The 17,722-nt window shown below is 35.0% G+C and overlaps 3 protein-coding genes and 2 pseudogenes across 4 annotated transcripts; all 5 read right to left on the minus strand.

Moving 5' to 3' along the window:
- LOC107428252 (uncharacterized) lies at positions 1-1,440 on the minus strand (annotated as a pseudogene).
- A 1,101-nt stretch (positions 1,441-2,541) lies between these two features.
- On the minus strand, positions 2,542-6,038 carry LOC107428259 (nuclear pore complex protein NUP54). Its single transcript, XM_016038765.4, has 10 exons — positions 5,377-6,038; positions 5,233-5,286; positions 5,056-5,115; positions 4,774-4,884; positions 4,314-4,379; positions 4,148-4,234; positions 3,619-3,720; positions 3,379-3,528; positions 3,057-3,164; positions 2,542-2,969 (listed from the first exon to the last, which is right to left on the minus strand). The coding sequence occupies exons 1-10, from the start codon at positions 5,839-5,841 to the stop codon at positions 2,961-2,963; spliced, it is 1,212 nt and encodes a 403-aa protein (XP_015894251.1). The 5' UTR covers positions 5,842-6,038; the 3' UTR covers positions 2,542-2,960.
- A 406-nt stretch (positions 6,039-6,444) lies between these two features.
- Positions 6,445-10,901, minus strand: LOC107428260 (uncharacterized). 2 transcript variants are annotated; one of them, XM_016038776.4, is made up of 3 exons: positions 10,491-10,901; positions 7,849-10,390; positions 6,445-7,506 (listed from the first exon to the last, which is right to left on the minus strand). In XM_016038776.4, the coding sequence occupies exons 1-2, from the start codon at positions 10,811-10,813 to the stop codon at positions 9,529-9,531; spliced, it is 1,185 nt and encodes a 394-aa protein (XP_015894262.3). In that variant the 5' UTR covers positions 10,814-10,901; the 3' UTR covers positions 6,445-7,506; positions 7,849-9,528. The 2 variants fall into 2 exon arrangements, with proteins under 2 accessions (XP_015894262.3, XP_060669279.1); XM_060813296.1 differs by lacking the exon at positions 10,491-10,901 and having other exon boundaries at positions 7,849-8,233.
- A 1,983-nt stretch (positions 10,902-12,884) lies between these two features.
- LOC107428268 (uncharacterized) lies at positions 12,885-14,550 on the minus strand. The gene is made up of 2 exons (XM_016038775.4): positions 14,122-14,550; positions 12,885-13,933 (listed from the first exon to the last, which is right to left on the minus strand). The coding sequence occupies exons 1-2, from the start codon at positions 14,439-14,441 to the stop codon at positions 13,066-13,068; spliced, it is 1,188 nt and encodes a 395-aa protein (XP_015894261.3). The 5' UTR covers positions 14,442-14,550; the 3' UTR covers positions 12,885-13,065.
- A 191-nt stretch (positions 14,551-14,741) lies between these two features.
- LOC107428254 (uncharacterized) lies at positions 14,742-17,596 on the minus strand (annotated as a pseudogene).
- Positions 17,597-17,722: the final 126 nt, after the last annotated feature.

Below are 17,722 nucleotides of genomic sequence, written 5' to 3' on the forward strand. Positions count from 1 at the left end.
TCAAAGCCCAAAGAGAACCATACCAGGACTTCTTTTTTTTTTTTTTTTTTTTTTTGCTGAGGACTATACCAGGACTCAAGTACACATTAATTACATAACATATATAGTTTCAATATTCCATACCATGTTGTCATTCCCATTTGCACTTGATCTAGTGAGTATGCTTGAAATCATAGGTCAACATGATGCTTTCATCCATTCTCTTAAACACAAACACAACCAAATTTGCTCCAAGATCCACAATTTCCTACAAACTCCTCTGCTCTCTCCAATCTCACTTGTCCTTCACCTCCACCTTCCGATCCCACTCTTCCTTCCTCCCATTTCATTCTCTCAACAACTAACAAACTCGACACCACTCCTTTTTCTTTTCCTTCACCATCACTACTCATAGTAAGCCAGTTTGCCCCATTGCTGATCACATTTTTGCCATCCCCGACCACTCCACCAATGGAGACTTCTTCCTTTTGAACAATAACATCTACAAAAACCACCTTGTTGCTCTTCATCATCTCTGCATTATCACATGCGAAAATCTTTTCCCACCTCTGATCAAGTGTAACTTCGTAAAACTTAGATTTCTTCATCTGATCCTTCAACTTCATTTTCTTCTTCATGCACACACGAAAGGACAATACCACTTCCCAACAAAAACTTGTTCAGAAGATGATTCAGTGCCAAACAAGTAGAAGTTGAAGTCTGGGAAACGATTTCGAAGGGAAGAGTTGAGGCCTGCAGCTTCATCTATCCGGCAATTTTTGGTTGTTACCATACAAACATTCAAGCCCATCCACCTCAAGTGGTAGGGAGGAATCCCACCTGGAGTAACAAATTTTGCTGAAAACTCCCCATACTTGTTATGAATTATCTCAACTTGCTGGTAAGTGTCTGTGAGGTCCAAAGGTCTAGAATGAGGCCGTTAATATTGAACAAGCTTATAGGGATAGGGAAACTATGTCCATACCAGGACTCAGACACATTACATAGCATATATGTTGATTGTTGTCAATATTCCATATAAAAATAAAATAAAAAGACCATATAAATATGTGGAAAATAAATATGGAAGTACATACCCTTTATGCATCCATTCCCGCCATATGACATAGTATTGATTGGAAGATAAAGGCTGATTAAGAACTGGAATGAAAAGAGCACAAAATATATGAATATCATCTCCAATTTGATCTGTAATTGTCATATCCTTATTATGAGGGAAAGGCAGATCTTTGATACTAGATGCCTTGAAAATCCAAAACAAGCAGTAGTCTCAGCTTCTTTATCCAAGATATACCCAAAATTTGGACCCTCTGGAGGTGGTTCTGTGAGACGCTCAGGAAACCTTCCATACAGTGACAGAGGCCCTGCACATCCATGTTCTTTACTAATTGCTTTATCAATCTTTCTCTTACACAAGTAACAACGTATACACAAACACATATCTGGAAATGGTTATTTATCACCATTAATGTTGACTATTGTTTGGACCAGTGTTTCCCAAATTTTTTATTATTATTATTATTATAGATGTTTGATGAAGTGATTAGAGGGCCTGAAAAAGGCTAAAAGCTATTTTTGAGAATAATAAATATTTTTGGGGCTTATGAAGGACCAGAATAAGGTCAGTAGCATATTTTGGAGATTATTTCTTATTGTTGACGGAAAAAACTATAATTTTTGTTAATAGCTTAATTAAGGAAAAAAAACCTTCTATACAATGACAGGCCTTGTCACATACATTTTCTCAACTAATTGCTTAATTAATCTTTCTCTTTTTTATATATACATACATACATATATATATATATATATATACACACACTTAGAAATGCTATTTGTGATCCGTTGTGGTAACTATCAAAATGAAGCTTCACCAAGATCCTAATTGAAATTTCACCATTCACACCATCTTGTGGATCCCTTTAAGATACAGACGGCCAATGCGTAAATAAAATTAATAATTCACAACAAAGAGCAGTGTGATGATTACAGATCACAAGGGATCTGTGGGGTCAATTAGAAGCAACTTACAGTTGGTTAATGATTTTCATTGTTTTAATCGCTTTAAAATAATCTATTCATTGTTTGTTTGCTTGAATATTGTCGCCTGTAGTATCTAACTATCTATCTCTACCAGCTTTTTAACTCATTTCTTTTCCAAAAAATTATTTAAACAAAAAAAACACACCTCACTTATATTGATGTAATGTATCGTGCATTATATTTTAATAATGTATCCAAGGTCGACTGGGAGCAATCTGAACAGTGAAAAACAAATTTTCTTATATATACATGCATCAATAGGTGTCCATAAGCGTATGAAAACTAAAACAATAGGAACACGGATCGTCGCTGGACAAAATTCACTATTATATATATATATGCATATGTTCATGTATACATTTGCACTCAGAATGAATTTTCTTAATTACCACTTTAAGAAAGAACATCTTATTAGTTTTTACCAACTAATTTAATTATGGCATTTTATATAATAATAATAATAATCTAAGTTAGAAATTATTAACATAGGGAATAAAATGAATTAAGAATCGAAATAGGAAATAAATTAAATTAAAATTTGAAATATCTCATATAGAATTCCAAATTTTCAAGACCATTTGCGCCTGAATTTGTGAGTTATTCTTGAAATCGTAGGTCAGTACAATGCTTCTCTGTCCATTCTCTTCATCACAAAACTTTCCACCAACACAAAACAACCTAATTTTCCCCACCCAATATCTTTCCCACCAAATTCCCCTCTACCTTCGCTTGCCTTTATCCCTACCAACCCATCCAACTCTTTCTTCCTTGCATTTGATTCTCTAAACGACTAACATAACCCTATTCTCGTTTCTTCTCTTCCACCTTCACAACTTGTAAACCACATTATCCCAGCGCTCACATTTCTAATCTCTAGTCTATTATATGCATAGTTGGACTCATTTCCGCAAATTCACCTAGAAACTCTGCTGGGATCAATATCAAAACTAAGTGAAAAACTAAAATAAATTTAAACATTAAAATGTCATCAGCGAAGTGATAATCTAGCTCACATCTCCATTCATTTCTGTGTCCTCAGCCATTATAATCTCCATGTCCCTGCTATCTCGCTTCAAAACATTGCCAAGTCTTGCAATGGCCCCTGTCTGCTGTTGTAAGACCTGCCTCACACAAAAAAAATATATATATTTATATACATATATATATATATACACATATATATCATCCATCAGAGAATACATTGCCAAATAAAGATAAGATCCTCTTGTTCTGTCAGAGTTTATACAAACAACCAAAATATTTAGTCATTAGCAAATTAGAAGAGAGAAGTAAGAAGATTGAAAGAAAAAGCTTTATATAAACTAGCCCACTCACCTCTTGCATATCAGCAAGACTTTGTTCATCTATTTTTGTTGATCCAGGAAGATATACAGAGCCATCGCCACCTAATGAATTTGCTTGAACACGAGAAATAGTGAGCAGGCTTTGTACCCTCCTTGAAAGCTCTGCTCCAGATCCTTTTAACTGGAAATGACCAACAATTCAGTAACATCACTTGATCAAAGGCTATGAGTAGGATGGACAAAAAGAAGATAAAAGAAAGAAAAACATTACCTGTCTAGTGATTGCAGCTAACTTTTCAGCTAACTCAGCTTCCCCTTTCATTAAGGGTAATCTGTAACCCTTACCTTCCAGTGCCTCCACTATTCTCATCATCTTTGGCACACAACAACAGGCAACAAAAGTCAAAAGCACATATACAAGCAGTAAGCGCACAAACTACTAAAACAAGAATGACCCACATATTTAATGGCAATCAACAATGCATCCTACACCTGGTTTCTCCAATAAATCAATGACATTTTGTTATGCGAGATTGAAAGAACTCAAAATAAAGATAGGTAAGCACTAAACATCCAAACAAGAATTATCTTAACTAATTTACAGGTAGATTGGAAGCAAGATCTTTTCAATCTAGACAAACATAAAAGCTTAAGAAGGACAATCATGCTTTATCACAAAACAATGTTCAGCAACAGGAGACCACTGGACAAGCCACCTTGCACCTTGGACGAAAGCAGTTTGCATTATGGATATGTCATTTGACTCATGACTACAAAAGTAAAGTAGACACTGTTCCTACCCGTAAAAGACGCCTCTGAAGACCTTGCTCTTTCTGTCTCATTCTTTCAATCCGAGGAAGAGTGTCAGCTTGAAAATGCCTTTGAAGCTAGAACAACACAAATTGGAAACACGTCATCATATAACGTGCATACCATTAGACAGATGTGAAAAGGAAAAGGAGGTACCATTTTCACATTGCTTTGAGTAATTCTCAACCTCTCTGCATCTGATAGAATGACTTCATCTTGGAGCTGCATCAACAGTTTCACAACATGATTGAGTAACTAGGCCAACCAGAAAACTATACAAAGGGAGGAGAGTACAATCTTCGCAACAAATAACATCACAGAATTTCAAAATGCATAGTCGGCTATTAACTCAAAATTGGAAATGCATGGATGGAAATTGCTGTATAATTATACAAGCCTCAGCTATAAAGTACACTTCAGTGGCTAATTTTAAGATGTGCCCATCTAAATATATTTCAATTTGTCAATGTAAACAGCTTTATTCTGCACACAACAATTTATCAAGACACTTTCTTTCATATCAGACCTAACAGAATATAACACAAACAATGACAGCTCGTAAAACTACTTGAATTGAAAGAACACTTTTTTATTCTTCAAACTAACAAAAAATTACCTTCAGCCGTTGAGAAAGATCTTTGAAACCACGAACAAGCTGAGGCCATAGTCGTTCCCGGTCAGTACTTTCCATGCCTTCAAGCTTCCCCATAGCCTCTGCCCACATTATCTGGCAATGCAAACTACCATTGAAAATTAGCCAAAAGAACAGAGCAATATATATATATATATATATATATATACATATATGCATATGTATATTACAACACAAAACCAAAGAAAGCAAATAGCATTTTTCAGGTAGCAAAAGTTAAAAAGAAATAGAAAGGAATAAACTCACATCCGATACACCAGCAGGTTTCACCCTATATTGAGGATCAGTAACACTGAATAGTAAATGCTGCGAAAATGAAATAGGTTTCATCGTTTAGGATTTCTGAATTTTATGAGCATCTAAACACATTTTAATTACCTAAAAGATAACAGAAATCAGTGGGGAAAAAAAAAAAGAACGAACCTTAAAAGCATATTTAGGGTTTCCAGGATCTTCCTTGTAAGCATCAACAATTGCCTAATTCACAAAACAAAAAATGAGGCTAGGTTTAGGTTTTGCTAAACAAAAATAAATAAATAAATAAGATAGAAGTTAAAGAAAAAGTACTTGAATATCACGATCCGCGAGAGAGAAAGGGATTGGAGCCACCGGAGCCATCTGAGTGGTCAGTTGTGAACCAGGAAATGGAATGGACTGAGGAGGAGGAGTAGGAGTAGGAGTAGCAAATGGAGTCTGAAAACCTAAACCACCGCCAGTTCCCGCCGGCTGCTGAAACAACTGCGGCATCTGCTGTTGTTGAGTTTGGGAAGTGAACGGACTCGAGAATAAGGAGGAACCAAATCCGCCAGTGGCGAATGAAGGCGTTGATGGAGTCCCGAAAGCCGGAGTCGAAGATGGCGCTCCGAATGCTGGAGTTGAAGATGGAGTTCCGAACGCTGGGGTTGATGATGGAGTGCCGAAGGCTGGGGTCGATGACGGAGTGCCAAATGCCGGAGTCGACGACGGAGTGCCGAACGCCGGCGTCGATGACGGAGTGCCAAAGGCAGACGGCGATGGTTGAGCTCCGAACATTTTGCCCTACCCTCTTTCCGTCTTTCCGTTTCTTTCGAATTTGTATAGCGAAGTGCTCTCTGTTCGACCCTATTTTTTTTTTTTTAATTGTGAAAAATAATTTTTTTAAAAAAAGAAAAAGGAAATTTATTTAAAATTACATGAATAACAAAAATTTGTAATATTTTTATCAAACTTTTATTTAACTTTACTTGCGTGTTTTTTTGGAACAAGAACTTACACATCCTATTTTATTAGATTAAATTATAAATTACACAGTGATTCAACAAAGCTGTCCAAAAATTAATTGCAAGAAACAAAAAAAAAAAAAAAAAAAAAAATGTGAGAGAAGTTTATGCATCTCACAAGAGGCCTTTTATGACCCAAAAAACACGCAAATGAAAAGTTTATGTTTTTATTTGTCAAAGATAAAAGAAAAGTTCATGTTTAATGTTTTTCATTTTTTTTTTAATATATAATTAATTAATTTTGCTAATTTGTGTGTACATAAAATAAAATGTACTAGAACCACCATATATAGCTGAAAAACAGAAGGGGAGCAAATGTTATAAACTTCCAAAAAATTCTTTATGCTTTCAGATTAAATCCATCAAATCCAGTATATACATATACATACATATATCATGGTTATTATATTAAGGAAGAAAAGAAGTTTTTGATTACAGAATAAAATAAACTGAATTTGACATCATTGCACAAAAAAGCAGCTGCTTAGCATGTGGCAAGACTATGAAGTAAAACATTCACAAAATGAACTTTATTACAACAGTAAATTTAAGAACCAAATTATCACATTCCCATTTGCTTCTGATCTGGTGGGTGTGCTTAAAATCATAGCTCAAAACAATGCTTCCATCCAATCTCCTAAACACAAACCTCTCCACCAACACAAAACAACCAAATTTTGTCCACCCAATATCTTTCCCTCCATATTCCTCTGCACTCTCTACCTTCACTTTCTTTTCATCTCCACCAACCCATCCAAATCTCTCTTCCTCCCATTTCAATCTCTCTACAACCAACACACTCAATCCTACTCTTCTTTCTTCTCCTCCACTGTTGCGATTCGCAAACCACATCACCCCATTGTTCACACTTATAGCATCCCCTATAGTTGCACCTCTTCCACCATTAATGAAGACCTCTTCTTTTTGAACCAAAACATCCACAACAACCACATTGCTTCTATCATTCTCATTATTGTCACATGAAAAAATCTTTTGCCAGCTTTGCTCGAGTGTCACTTCGTAAAACATTGATATCTTCATCCGGTCCTTCAACTTCAAATCTTCATGCACAAACATGAAAGGACAATACCACTTCCCAACAACTATAGCACTATCAGAGCTTTGATTCGACAATGACAAATTGTTAAACTCCGGTAGACGTTTTCTTAGTGAAGGATCGAGGCCTAGAGCTTCATCTAATTGGTAATTGTGGCGTGTGCTCATAAAAATATTCCAATATTTTCTCCTTAAGAATTCAGGAGGATGCCCATCTGGGACAACAGATTTAGCTGTAAAGCTTCCGTGCTTTTTATGAATTATCTCTACTTGTTGATATTCATCCAGTGGATCCAATGGTCCTGGTTTAACATCTTGAATGCAACGGCAGCACCAGCAGCAAGTGATTGTATCCTCTTCCTTCGAACTAGTGCTTGCTTCCCTGTAAATTTTCCATGCTTGCATCTAATTAGAATTTTAATTATTTAGTCTTTGGCTTAGGCTAAACTATTTATTTGATCATTTAACATCAAAGATATCTTAGGGTGGTTAACATCTGTCAATTACTGCGCTTTATATACAAATACACCCATTAAATTTTCTTTCTAAATTTCAATTTTTTTCCTACAAAGCTATGAGGAAATAACTTGTTGAATAAGGTTAACAAAGAATCCCTACCCCTGAATATTCTTCCTTATTCGTATAGTACTTAAAATTATGCACATGATCAGTCTAAGTTTACATGTAAGCACAAAATAAAACAAAACAAAATCAAAAAACTTACCCTGTATGCTTCCCTTTCCTACTCATTACATAATAGCAATTGGTAGACAAAGGCTGATTAAGCACTGGAATTAGAACGGCACCATCTTGGAAGGTACTTTGGCCTGTTGTGAAGGAAATTGTTAGACCTTTGTTCTGAGGGAAAGGCAGGTCCCTGATATAAATATCCTTGCACAACCCAAAACAAGTTGTTTTTTCAGATTCTTCATCCAAGATAACCAAATAACCGGAATTTGGACCCTCTGGAGGTGGCAATGAAAGAGATTCAGGAGACCTTCTATACAAAGACAGAGGCCTTGTCACATACATTTTTATTAATTTTTTTTTTTCTCTGCTCTTTTTTGTTCTTCCCTGTATATTTCTCTTTCTGTATTGCTTTATTTATCATCATAAATCTAGAAAAAAAAAATTACAAAAATTAAAGAATTGGTAACTGGTGGTGGATTATTATCCACAAGATTGAGATAAGAAGTTGGCCACCGGTCCTTTTCACTGAAAATTCTAACTTTTATGTCAACTTATGTCTCATTCTGTCATTCACAAGATCAAGCTTATAGTACCTTCTGGGAAGGTTCAAATGTCTCTTTCAGCTCCGGGTGGCATGTAAGTAAGGTGCCTGATTTTTTTTTATTTTTTTTTATTTTGAATTTTTGGTTTAATATTGAGGGTGAACCTTTGGATCTTTGTATTAGTGGCTTTTGCATTTATAGACTATTCCTTTTGCGACAAAAATATGCGATGTTTGATTGCGAGCTGTTTCTATTTTTGGGCTAAGTTGAGTTTTCTCAAGTTGTACTAGACATTAATGACAAAGTGTTGATTTGAAATAATCAAGCACCATGACGAAGGCATATTGACAAATATGCATGCCATTTGAAAATTCATTTTCTTTAATTAAGTAGTTCAAAAGAAACGCATTAGAAGTAGTCTTCACCAAACCTGCGCGAACTTTTTTCAACAAAATGGATATAAATTATACATTCTTTTATGAAAAGTGCAATAGTACTCTCAATTCTATTTTTTTTTTTTTATATATAATTTACATCTTCAATAACCTTCTAATTTGACTTCGAAATAACCTTCTAATTAAATTTTGTCTTAGACTGAGAGTGCCAGATAACCAGAATTTGGACTCAGGAGACCATCTGTATAAAAATTGAGGCCTTGTCACATACATTTCCTCTCTGCTCTTTTACAGTTTTACTCCATCCCTATGTTTGAAGAATTGCCTTATCTTGTCATCATATGTAGAAAAGAAAATAAAAAAGACAGAGTTTCAAATAGTAATTTGATGTTCATTAATGGCTTAACCATATGATCAATTATTGTAGCCGGTTGTACAACAAGCCAAAAAGAAAATGTTCACCAGAATAGTCAATAAATTCAAATTAATTAAGAAATAGACAATATCCAAAGCGATTTATGACATTGGTTGTGGTCCTTTGTGGTCCAACTACATTCACATCCACAAATTATATAAGCGTGCTTGAGAAACTTATCTATATAACCACCAAAAAAAAAAAAAAAAACAATTCAAGAATTATGCAGCAATGAAAATTTTTTTAAAAAAAAAATGCTTTTATTTAATCATAAATTAGACTGGTTCACATTCTTCACATAATAAATGAAAGAATTGTACATGTAAAAGAAAGTTAATAAAGTGAAATTAAAACAACAATTCTCATTCCCATCTGCTTCGGATCTGATGAGTATGCCTGAAATCACAAGTTAATACCAAGCTTCTATCCATTCTTTTCAACACAAATCTTTCAACCAAAACAAAGCAACCAAATCTCTTCCACTCTCCAACCTCTTCAACTTTCTTCACTCTCGCTTCCTTCTCTTTTCCTCCAACCCAGCCAAACCTTTTCACTTCCCACTCCATTCTCTCCACAATCACCAAACTCAAACCGACACTAATTCCATCTCCCTTATACCACACCAACCCACGAACCCCATCTCTCTCTTCATGAACTCCACCACCTTGTCTTCCACCAATGGCTGCCACTTTGCTCCCAACAGGAACATCAACAACCACTGAATTACTATTTCCCTTGCCAAGCTCAGCACTCTCATTCTCACAAGCATAAATATTTTCCCATCTTTGCTCAAGTGTCATTTCATAGTACATTGACCTGGTCATTTGATCTCCCGGTGTGCCTTCTTTGATGAACATGAAGGGACAGTACCATTTCCCTACAACAACAGGATCAGAGCTCCTATTTGATAATGGGAAGTTGAAATTTGGAAGTTGGGCTCTGAGGGAAGTGTCTAGTCCTGGTGCTTCACGTAAGTTGAGATCATGGGAAGAACTTTGTGTGTGAATTTCCCAACCTTTTCTTCCCAAGAACTTTGGTGGGAATCCGTCAGGAGCTATGGATTTGGCTACAAATCCACCTATTTGGTTAAAACTCCCTTTGTGGTGGATTTCAAACTGTTGGTATATGTTTCTGGGGTGCAATGGTTTTGGTTCCAAAGTGGGAGCAAAAGTGCAGAAACAACAGATTTCCAAGTCATCCTCGGTTGAGCAGGTGTAAGCTTCACTGGAAAATCACAAGTTTGAGTGTAAAAATTTGTGTTTAAAGATTAAAAAGTTAGTCTAAGAACTATATACATATGTATATAATATAATATAATGCATACCCTTTATGGCTTCCGCGTGACTTGATTGCATAATACCGATTGGAAGATAATGGCTGACCAAGAACTGGAACGAAAGCGGCATAGAAATGCTCAACACTTGTGTTATTATTGCTGGTGCCAGTTGAATAACGAAGCTTTATGTCTTTGTTTTGAGGTATAGGTAGGTGTTTGATCTCATGGCTCTTGAACAATCCAAAGAAACGTCTAGGCTCGGATCCTTCATCTTGGATGACCAAAATCCCAGTATTGGGACCCTCAGGGGGAGGCAAAGAGAGAGCTGAGGGATTCTCTCTGTACATGGAAAGAGGCCTTGTCACATACATTTTTTTTTTTTTTTTTTTTTTTGTATGTCTCTCTGAATTTCAACTTGGTCTTCTTGTTTTTATTAATTTTATCTAAATTTTTTTCTATATAATCTACGAACGAGCTACATGTATTTATAGGAAAGGAAAACGAGATTAAATTTGCGTAGCCAAGTTAAACAAGTTATGGAGGCCATCCAATGATTACTTGTCAACCTTTTGACTTTTACTAAACCGTGTGAAAATTTTGAGAAAGCAAAGATCAGATCAAAGTTTAACGTGTCAGAACATAATTCTATGTTTCTGCAATCTTTAAAGAGAAGAATATGACCATTCTTTAAGATCAGGAGGTTTGCAGAAAATCATGGATTCGAGTACTTTTTAGAATTTTCTCTCAATTTAATGCTTGCTTATAGTTAATATATGACTTGGCATTGGTCCAACGTTTGACAGTTCATGGTATGATTTTAATGAAGTGTCAAAGTTTGAGATTTCTTTTCTAACGAAACTACTTAATGATAAGTTGAGATCTTTGACCAAGACATGATTAATTATTAACATTATGCATTAGGTACCAATATTGTTCATATTTTACGGAGAGAAGGATTGAATATCAAGCAAAAGACCTGAAAATTAGAATAAACTACAAACCTATATTTGTTTAAACAACGTTTAACATCAAAATCATAGATTAAGGATGTTAATAAGCTAATGAAGAAATAGTACCATAATTGTCGTTTTGAATATAAAATGGCACTTGCCCTCCTCGTTTAATGTCAAAACAGAGGTCTTCTCCTTGACTATGTGTTGGAATTTTAATAGGAACATTGATTTTGATTTTCGACTAAAATTTTGATTGGATGAGATCAAAGCAAGAACAGATGGATAATGTTCTCTGCCTTTCTGCACAAGCTAGCTTGATCAATATGGTTCTTGTGGGAATTTTTAGTTTATTCAATTAGCAGAACATCAATCTTAGCTCAAGAGGTCAACAAGGCTATGAAAAAAAGATTTTGTTTTATAGCCTTCTTTAGTCTAGCTTTCTTTACCAATTAACATAATATGACTGCTCGCCTAATCAAATATAAGTCCAACCATGCAGTTGCTGAATTTTCAATTTGCTGTTTAAGACACTCCTTTTTTGTGAAAAACCATGTGGTTTACAAACAATTGATCCAATTATTAATTATACCAAGTGAAAATCTGCAAATCTTTGGCAACAACCAATGATCTCTTTTAGTCCCTTTTAAGTTGCAAGTACATACATTCTCATCAAAAATGCAAAAGATAAAAGACACTTTGGATGAACTAAAAAATGATTTATTCATTATATTTCTCATAAAGTACAGACTAATAAAATAACAACAAGGTTGTAAAGGAATATTATACAGCATACAAACTTTTTTTTTTTTTCTTTTTTTGGTGAATACAACATACACACTTGACATACAAGAAGAACAATTTTGTTTTCCAGAAGACAACCACAATTCATCATTCCCATTTGCTCCTAGTTTGATGAGTGTGCTTGAAATCAAGGGTAAGTACCAAATTTCTGTTCATTCTTTTCAAAACAAACCTCTCAGTCAACACATAACAACCAAATTTCTTCCATTCACCCAACCCTCCATATTCCTCTGCCCTCTTCAATCTTACTTCCCTCTTATTCCCCACAATCCATCCAACCCTTTCTTGCTCCCACTTCATTCTCTCTACAATTACTAAACTCAATTCCACACATGGATTAAGTGAAGAAATAATGTGAAGTGGCAGATGTATCCAGCATTTTTCTTCTTGTATGTTTGACATTTTCCCTCTGCTCTTTTAGTTCTTCCCTATATATTTCTCTTTCTGTATTTGCCTTATTTGTCATCATATATTGAAAAAGAAGGTGCAAAATTCAATGAGTTAGGTACATGATAAGTAGCAAATCTAAGAAAAATCTCCAGTAGTTTATAAGTCATTGTATTTGAATTAAGAAAGGACAATCCAAAGGGATTTATGACATTCTTGTACTCTGAAAATTCAAACTTTTTTTCAATTTTAGTCCTGCAGTCCAATTCATTAGTCTCATTCACAAATAAGAAAAGTTGGCTTGAAATGAAAAGCATCCTTTTCCTGCATATCTCATCAATAAAATAACACACCTGATCGACTTATTAACAGGTTGAAAAAGACACCATAGAAATTGTAAACTTCATTGACTATCTTAAAATACATATTGTAGCATCTAGCAACATATAGTTTTCCAAATGGAACTAACTGATACCAAATTCTCATTCCCATTTGCACCTAATCTGGTGTGTGTGCTTGAAATCATAGGCCAAAACAATGCTTCTGTCCATTCTCTTAAACACAAACCTCTCCACCAACACAAAGCAACCAAATCTTCGCCACCCAGTATCTTCCCCTCCATATTCCTCTGCTCTCTTTACCTTCACTTCCTTTTCATCCACACCATCCCATCCAACTCTTTCTTCTTCCCAATTCATTCTCTCTACAACTAACATACTAAACCCTACTTTTGTTTCTTCTCCACCATCACAACTTTTAAACCACATAACGCCATTTTTCACACCATTCTTAGCTTCCCCAACGTTTGCTGCTCTTCCACCATTAATGGACACCTCTTCTTTTTGAACAGAAACATCTACAAGAACCACTTTTCTTTGATCACTCCCAGCATTGTCACATGAGAAAATCTTATGCCATCTCTGCTCAAGTGTCACTTCATAAAAGGTAGATATTTTTATCTGGTCTTTTAACTTCAAATCTTCATGCACAAACATGAAAGGACAATACCATTTCCCAACAACAACATTTTCAGAACTTCCATTTGACAATGAAAAGTTGTTGAACTCTGGTAGACGCTTTCGTAGAGAAGGATCAAGACCTGAAGCATCCTGTAATTGATAATTCCGGGGTGTTCTCATAGAAACTTGCCAATATTTTGGCCTCAATAATTGAGAAGGTATCCCATCTGAAGCAACAGACTTAGCTTTGAACCCTCTATGCTTCTTGCAAATTATCTCAAATTGCTGACATTCATCCAGGGGATTTAATGGCCTTGGTTTAACATCGCTAATATAAGTACAACAACATCCAGTGGTTACGTCCTCTTCCTTTGAACTTGTACTTGCTTCCCTAAAAAAATTTAGACACAGTTTCTTACTCAAACTACAAGTTATAATAATCTTCTAGGAAGTTCACTTAATAGTCTTTTTACTTGGGCTAAATTAGTTCTATTATCTGTCAGAAAAAATAATATCAACCTGAACACCATAAAAAACCAGAAATTAGTTGTAAACGGTTTAAAATTTTAGTTTACTTACCCTCTATGGTTCCCTTTTCTCATGATAACATAGTACCGATTGGATGACAACGGCTGGTTAAGCACTGGAATGAAAATAACATCTTCATAATCATTTGTTGGAGATTCTGTTCCAGTTGCTGATCCATAATCAATAGTTAGATTCTTGTTCTGTGGGAAAGGCAGGTCTCTGATATCAGTATCCTTGCATCCCAAACAAGTGAAGGTCTCAGATTCTTCGTCGAAGAGTACCAGATAACCAGAATTTGGACCCTCCGGAGTTGGCAATGAGAGAGATTCAGGAGACCTTCTGTACAAAGACAGATGCCTTGTCACATACATTTCCTCTCTGCTCTTTTACTTCTTCCCTATGTTTGAACTTTGAACTCTTTCTGAATTGCCTTATTTTGTCATCATATATAGAAAGAAAAGAAAATAAAAAAAGAAAAAAAGTTTTCAATAATTAAATTGCATGTTCATGAATGGCTTATCCATATGATAAATTATTGTAATCGGCCGTCCAACAAGGAAAAAAAAAATGTTTAGTAGAAAATTCAATAATCTCAAATTAATTAAGAAAAGGACATCCAAAGGGATCTATGACATTGGATGCGGTCCTTTGTAGTCCAGCTAGCATTCACATTCACAAATTAAGCTTGATTGAGAAACTTATCGAGAAAATTATTTTTTTTATATAACAAAACAAAATAAAAACCAATTCAAGAATTATGCAGCAATGAAAATTTAAAAAGGTGCTTTATTTAATCATAAATTAGACTAGTTCACATTCTTCACATAATAAATAAAAGAACTATACAAGAAAAAGAAAATTAATAAAATGAAATTAAAACAACAATTCTCATTCCCATCTGCTTCTAATCTGATGAGAGTGCGTGAAATCATCAGTTAATACCCAACTTCCATCCATTCTTTTCAATACAAATCTTTCAACCAAAACATAGCAGCCAAATCTCTTCCACTCTCCATTCTCTTCAACTTTCTTTACTCTCACTTCCTTCTCTTTCTCTCCAACCCAACGAAACCTTTTCACTTCCCACTTCATTCTCTCCACAATCACCAAACTCAAACCAACACTAATTCCATCTCCCTTATACCACACCAACACTAATTCCATCTCCCTTATACCACACCAACCCATTAACCCTATCTATCTCTTCATGAACTCCACCACCTTTTCTTCCACCAATGGCTACCACTTTTCTTTCAACAGGAACGTCAACAACCACTGCATTACAACTTCCCTTGCCAAACTCAGCACTCTCATTCTCACAAGCATAAATCTTTTCCCATCTTTGCTCAAGTGTCATCACATAGTACAATGACATGGCCATTTGATCTTTTGGTGTGCCTTCTTTGATGAACATGAAGGGACAGTACCATTTCCCTACAACAACAGGAGCAGAGCTCCTATTTGATAATGGGAAATTGAAATTTGGAAGTTGGGCTCTGAGGGAAGTGTTTAGTCTTGGTGCTTTACGTAAGTTGAGATCATGGGAAGAACTTTGTGTGTGAATTTCCCAACCTTTTCTTCCCAAGAACTTAGGAGGGAATCCATCAGGAGCTATGGATTTAGCACCAAATCCACCTATTTGGTTAAAACTTCCTTTGTGGTGGATCTCAAACTGTTGGTAGATGTTTCTGGGGTGCAATGGTTTTGGTTCCAAAGTAGGAGCAAACGTGCAGAAACAGCAGGTTTCCAAGTACTCCTCTGATGAGCAAGCGTAGGCTTCCCTGGAAAAAAGCCAAGTTTGAATATGTAAAAAATTTGTGTTTAGACATTTAAAAGTTGGCCTAAGAACTATGTACATATGTATATAATATAAGTTATAATATACTGCTACCCTTTATGGCTTGCGCGTGACTTGATTGCATAATACCGATTGGAAGACAATGGCTGATCAAGAGCTGGAACAAAAGCGGCATAGAAATGCTCAACATCATTAATGTCAGTGCCAGTTGAATAACGAAGCTTATTGTCTTTGTTTTGAGGTCAGGTGTTTGATCCCATGGCTCTTGAACAATCCAAAGAAACATCTAGGCTCAGCTGCTTCATCTTGAATGACCAAAATCCCAGCAATGGGACCCTCAGAGGGAGGCAAAGAAAGAGCTGATGGATTCTTTCTGTACATGGAAAGAGGTCTTGTCACATACATTTTTGGTGTCCTCCTTTTTCTTAATTTTATCCTATAGTTTTTGTTTCTTTCTATGTAATATACGAACCAGCTACATGTATTTCACAGGATGGAAAATGAGACTGAATTTGCTTAGACAAGTTAAACAAGTTATGGATGTCATCCTTTTGACTTTTATTAAACTATGTGAAAATTTTGAGAAAGCAAAGATCAGATCAAAGTTTAACATGTCAGAAAATAATTCTTTGTTTCTGCAATCTGTAAAGATCAGATCAAAGTTTGACATGTCAGAAAATAATTCTTTGTTTCTGCAATCTGTAAAGATCAGAAAGCAAAGATAAGATCAAAGTTTAACATGTCAGAAAATAATTCTATGTTTCTGCAATCTGTAAAGATCAGAAAATAACCATTTTTTGATATTAGAAGGTTTGCAGAAAATCCTGAATCCGAGTATTTTTTGGAAATCTGTCTCAATCTAATGCTTATTATTTTTTGATATTAGAAGGTTTGCAGAAAATCCTGAATCCGAGTATTTTTTGGAAATTTCTCTCAATCTAATTCTTATTTACAGTGCATGCGCATGACTTGGAATTGATCCAATATTTGACAGTTCATAGCTATGATTTTATTGAAGTACCAAAATTTGAGATATCCTAGCGTTGACTTTTCTTTTCTAATGAAACTACTTAATGATTAAGTAGACATCTTTGACCAATACATGGTTAATTATCAACATTATGCATTAGGTGCCAATATTGTCCATATTTTATAAAGTGGAGGATTGAATATCAAGCACAAGACCTGAAAATTAGAATAAACTACTTACCTATGTTTGTTTAAGCAACATTTAACATCAAAATCATAGATTAAGGATGTTAATAAGCTAATGAAGAAATAGTACCATATTTGTGGTTTTGAATATAAAATGGCACTTGCCCTCCTCTTTTAATGTCAAAACAGAGGTCTTCTCTTTGGCTGTGTTTAGAATTTTAATAGGAACATTGATTTTTATTTTCAACTAAAATTTTCATTGAATGAGATCAAAGCAAGAACAGATAGACACTGTTTTCTGCCTTTCCGCACAAGCTAACTTGACCAATATAGTTCTTGTGAGAGTTTTAAATTTATTCAATTATTAGAACATCAATCTTAGCTCAAGGGGTCAACAGCCTATAAGAAAAAAGATTTCGTTTATAGCCTTCTTTAGTCCAGCTTTCTTTACCAATTAATATGATTGCTCAGCCGTCAACTAATCAAATATGATTGATTCATTGAAGTCCAACCATGCAGTTGCTGAAATTTCAATTTGCAAGAAACTTCTTTTTCTGAAAAACCATGTAGTTTACAAATAATTGATCCAATTATTAATTATACTGACTAAGTGAGAATCTGCATGTCTTTGGCAATGACCAGTGATCTCGTTTAGTCCCATTTAAGTTGCAGGGAAAGTATATACATACTCATCTAAAA

The sequence above is a fragment of the Ziziphus jujuba genome, chromosome 12 (assembly GCF_031755915.1).
Source record: "Ziziphus jujuba cultivar Dongzao chromosome 12, ASM3175591v1".
Taxonomy (NCBI): domain Eukaryota; kingdom Viridiplantae; phylum Streptophyta; class Magnoliopsida; order Rosales; family Rhamnaceae; genus Ziziphus; species Ziziphus jujuba.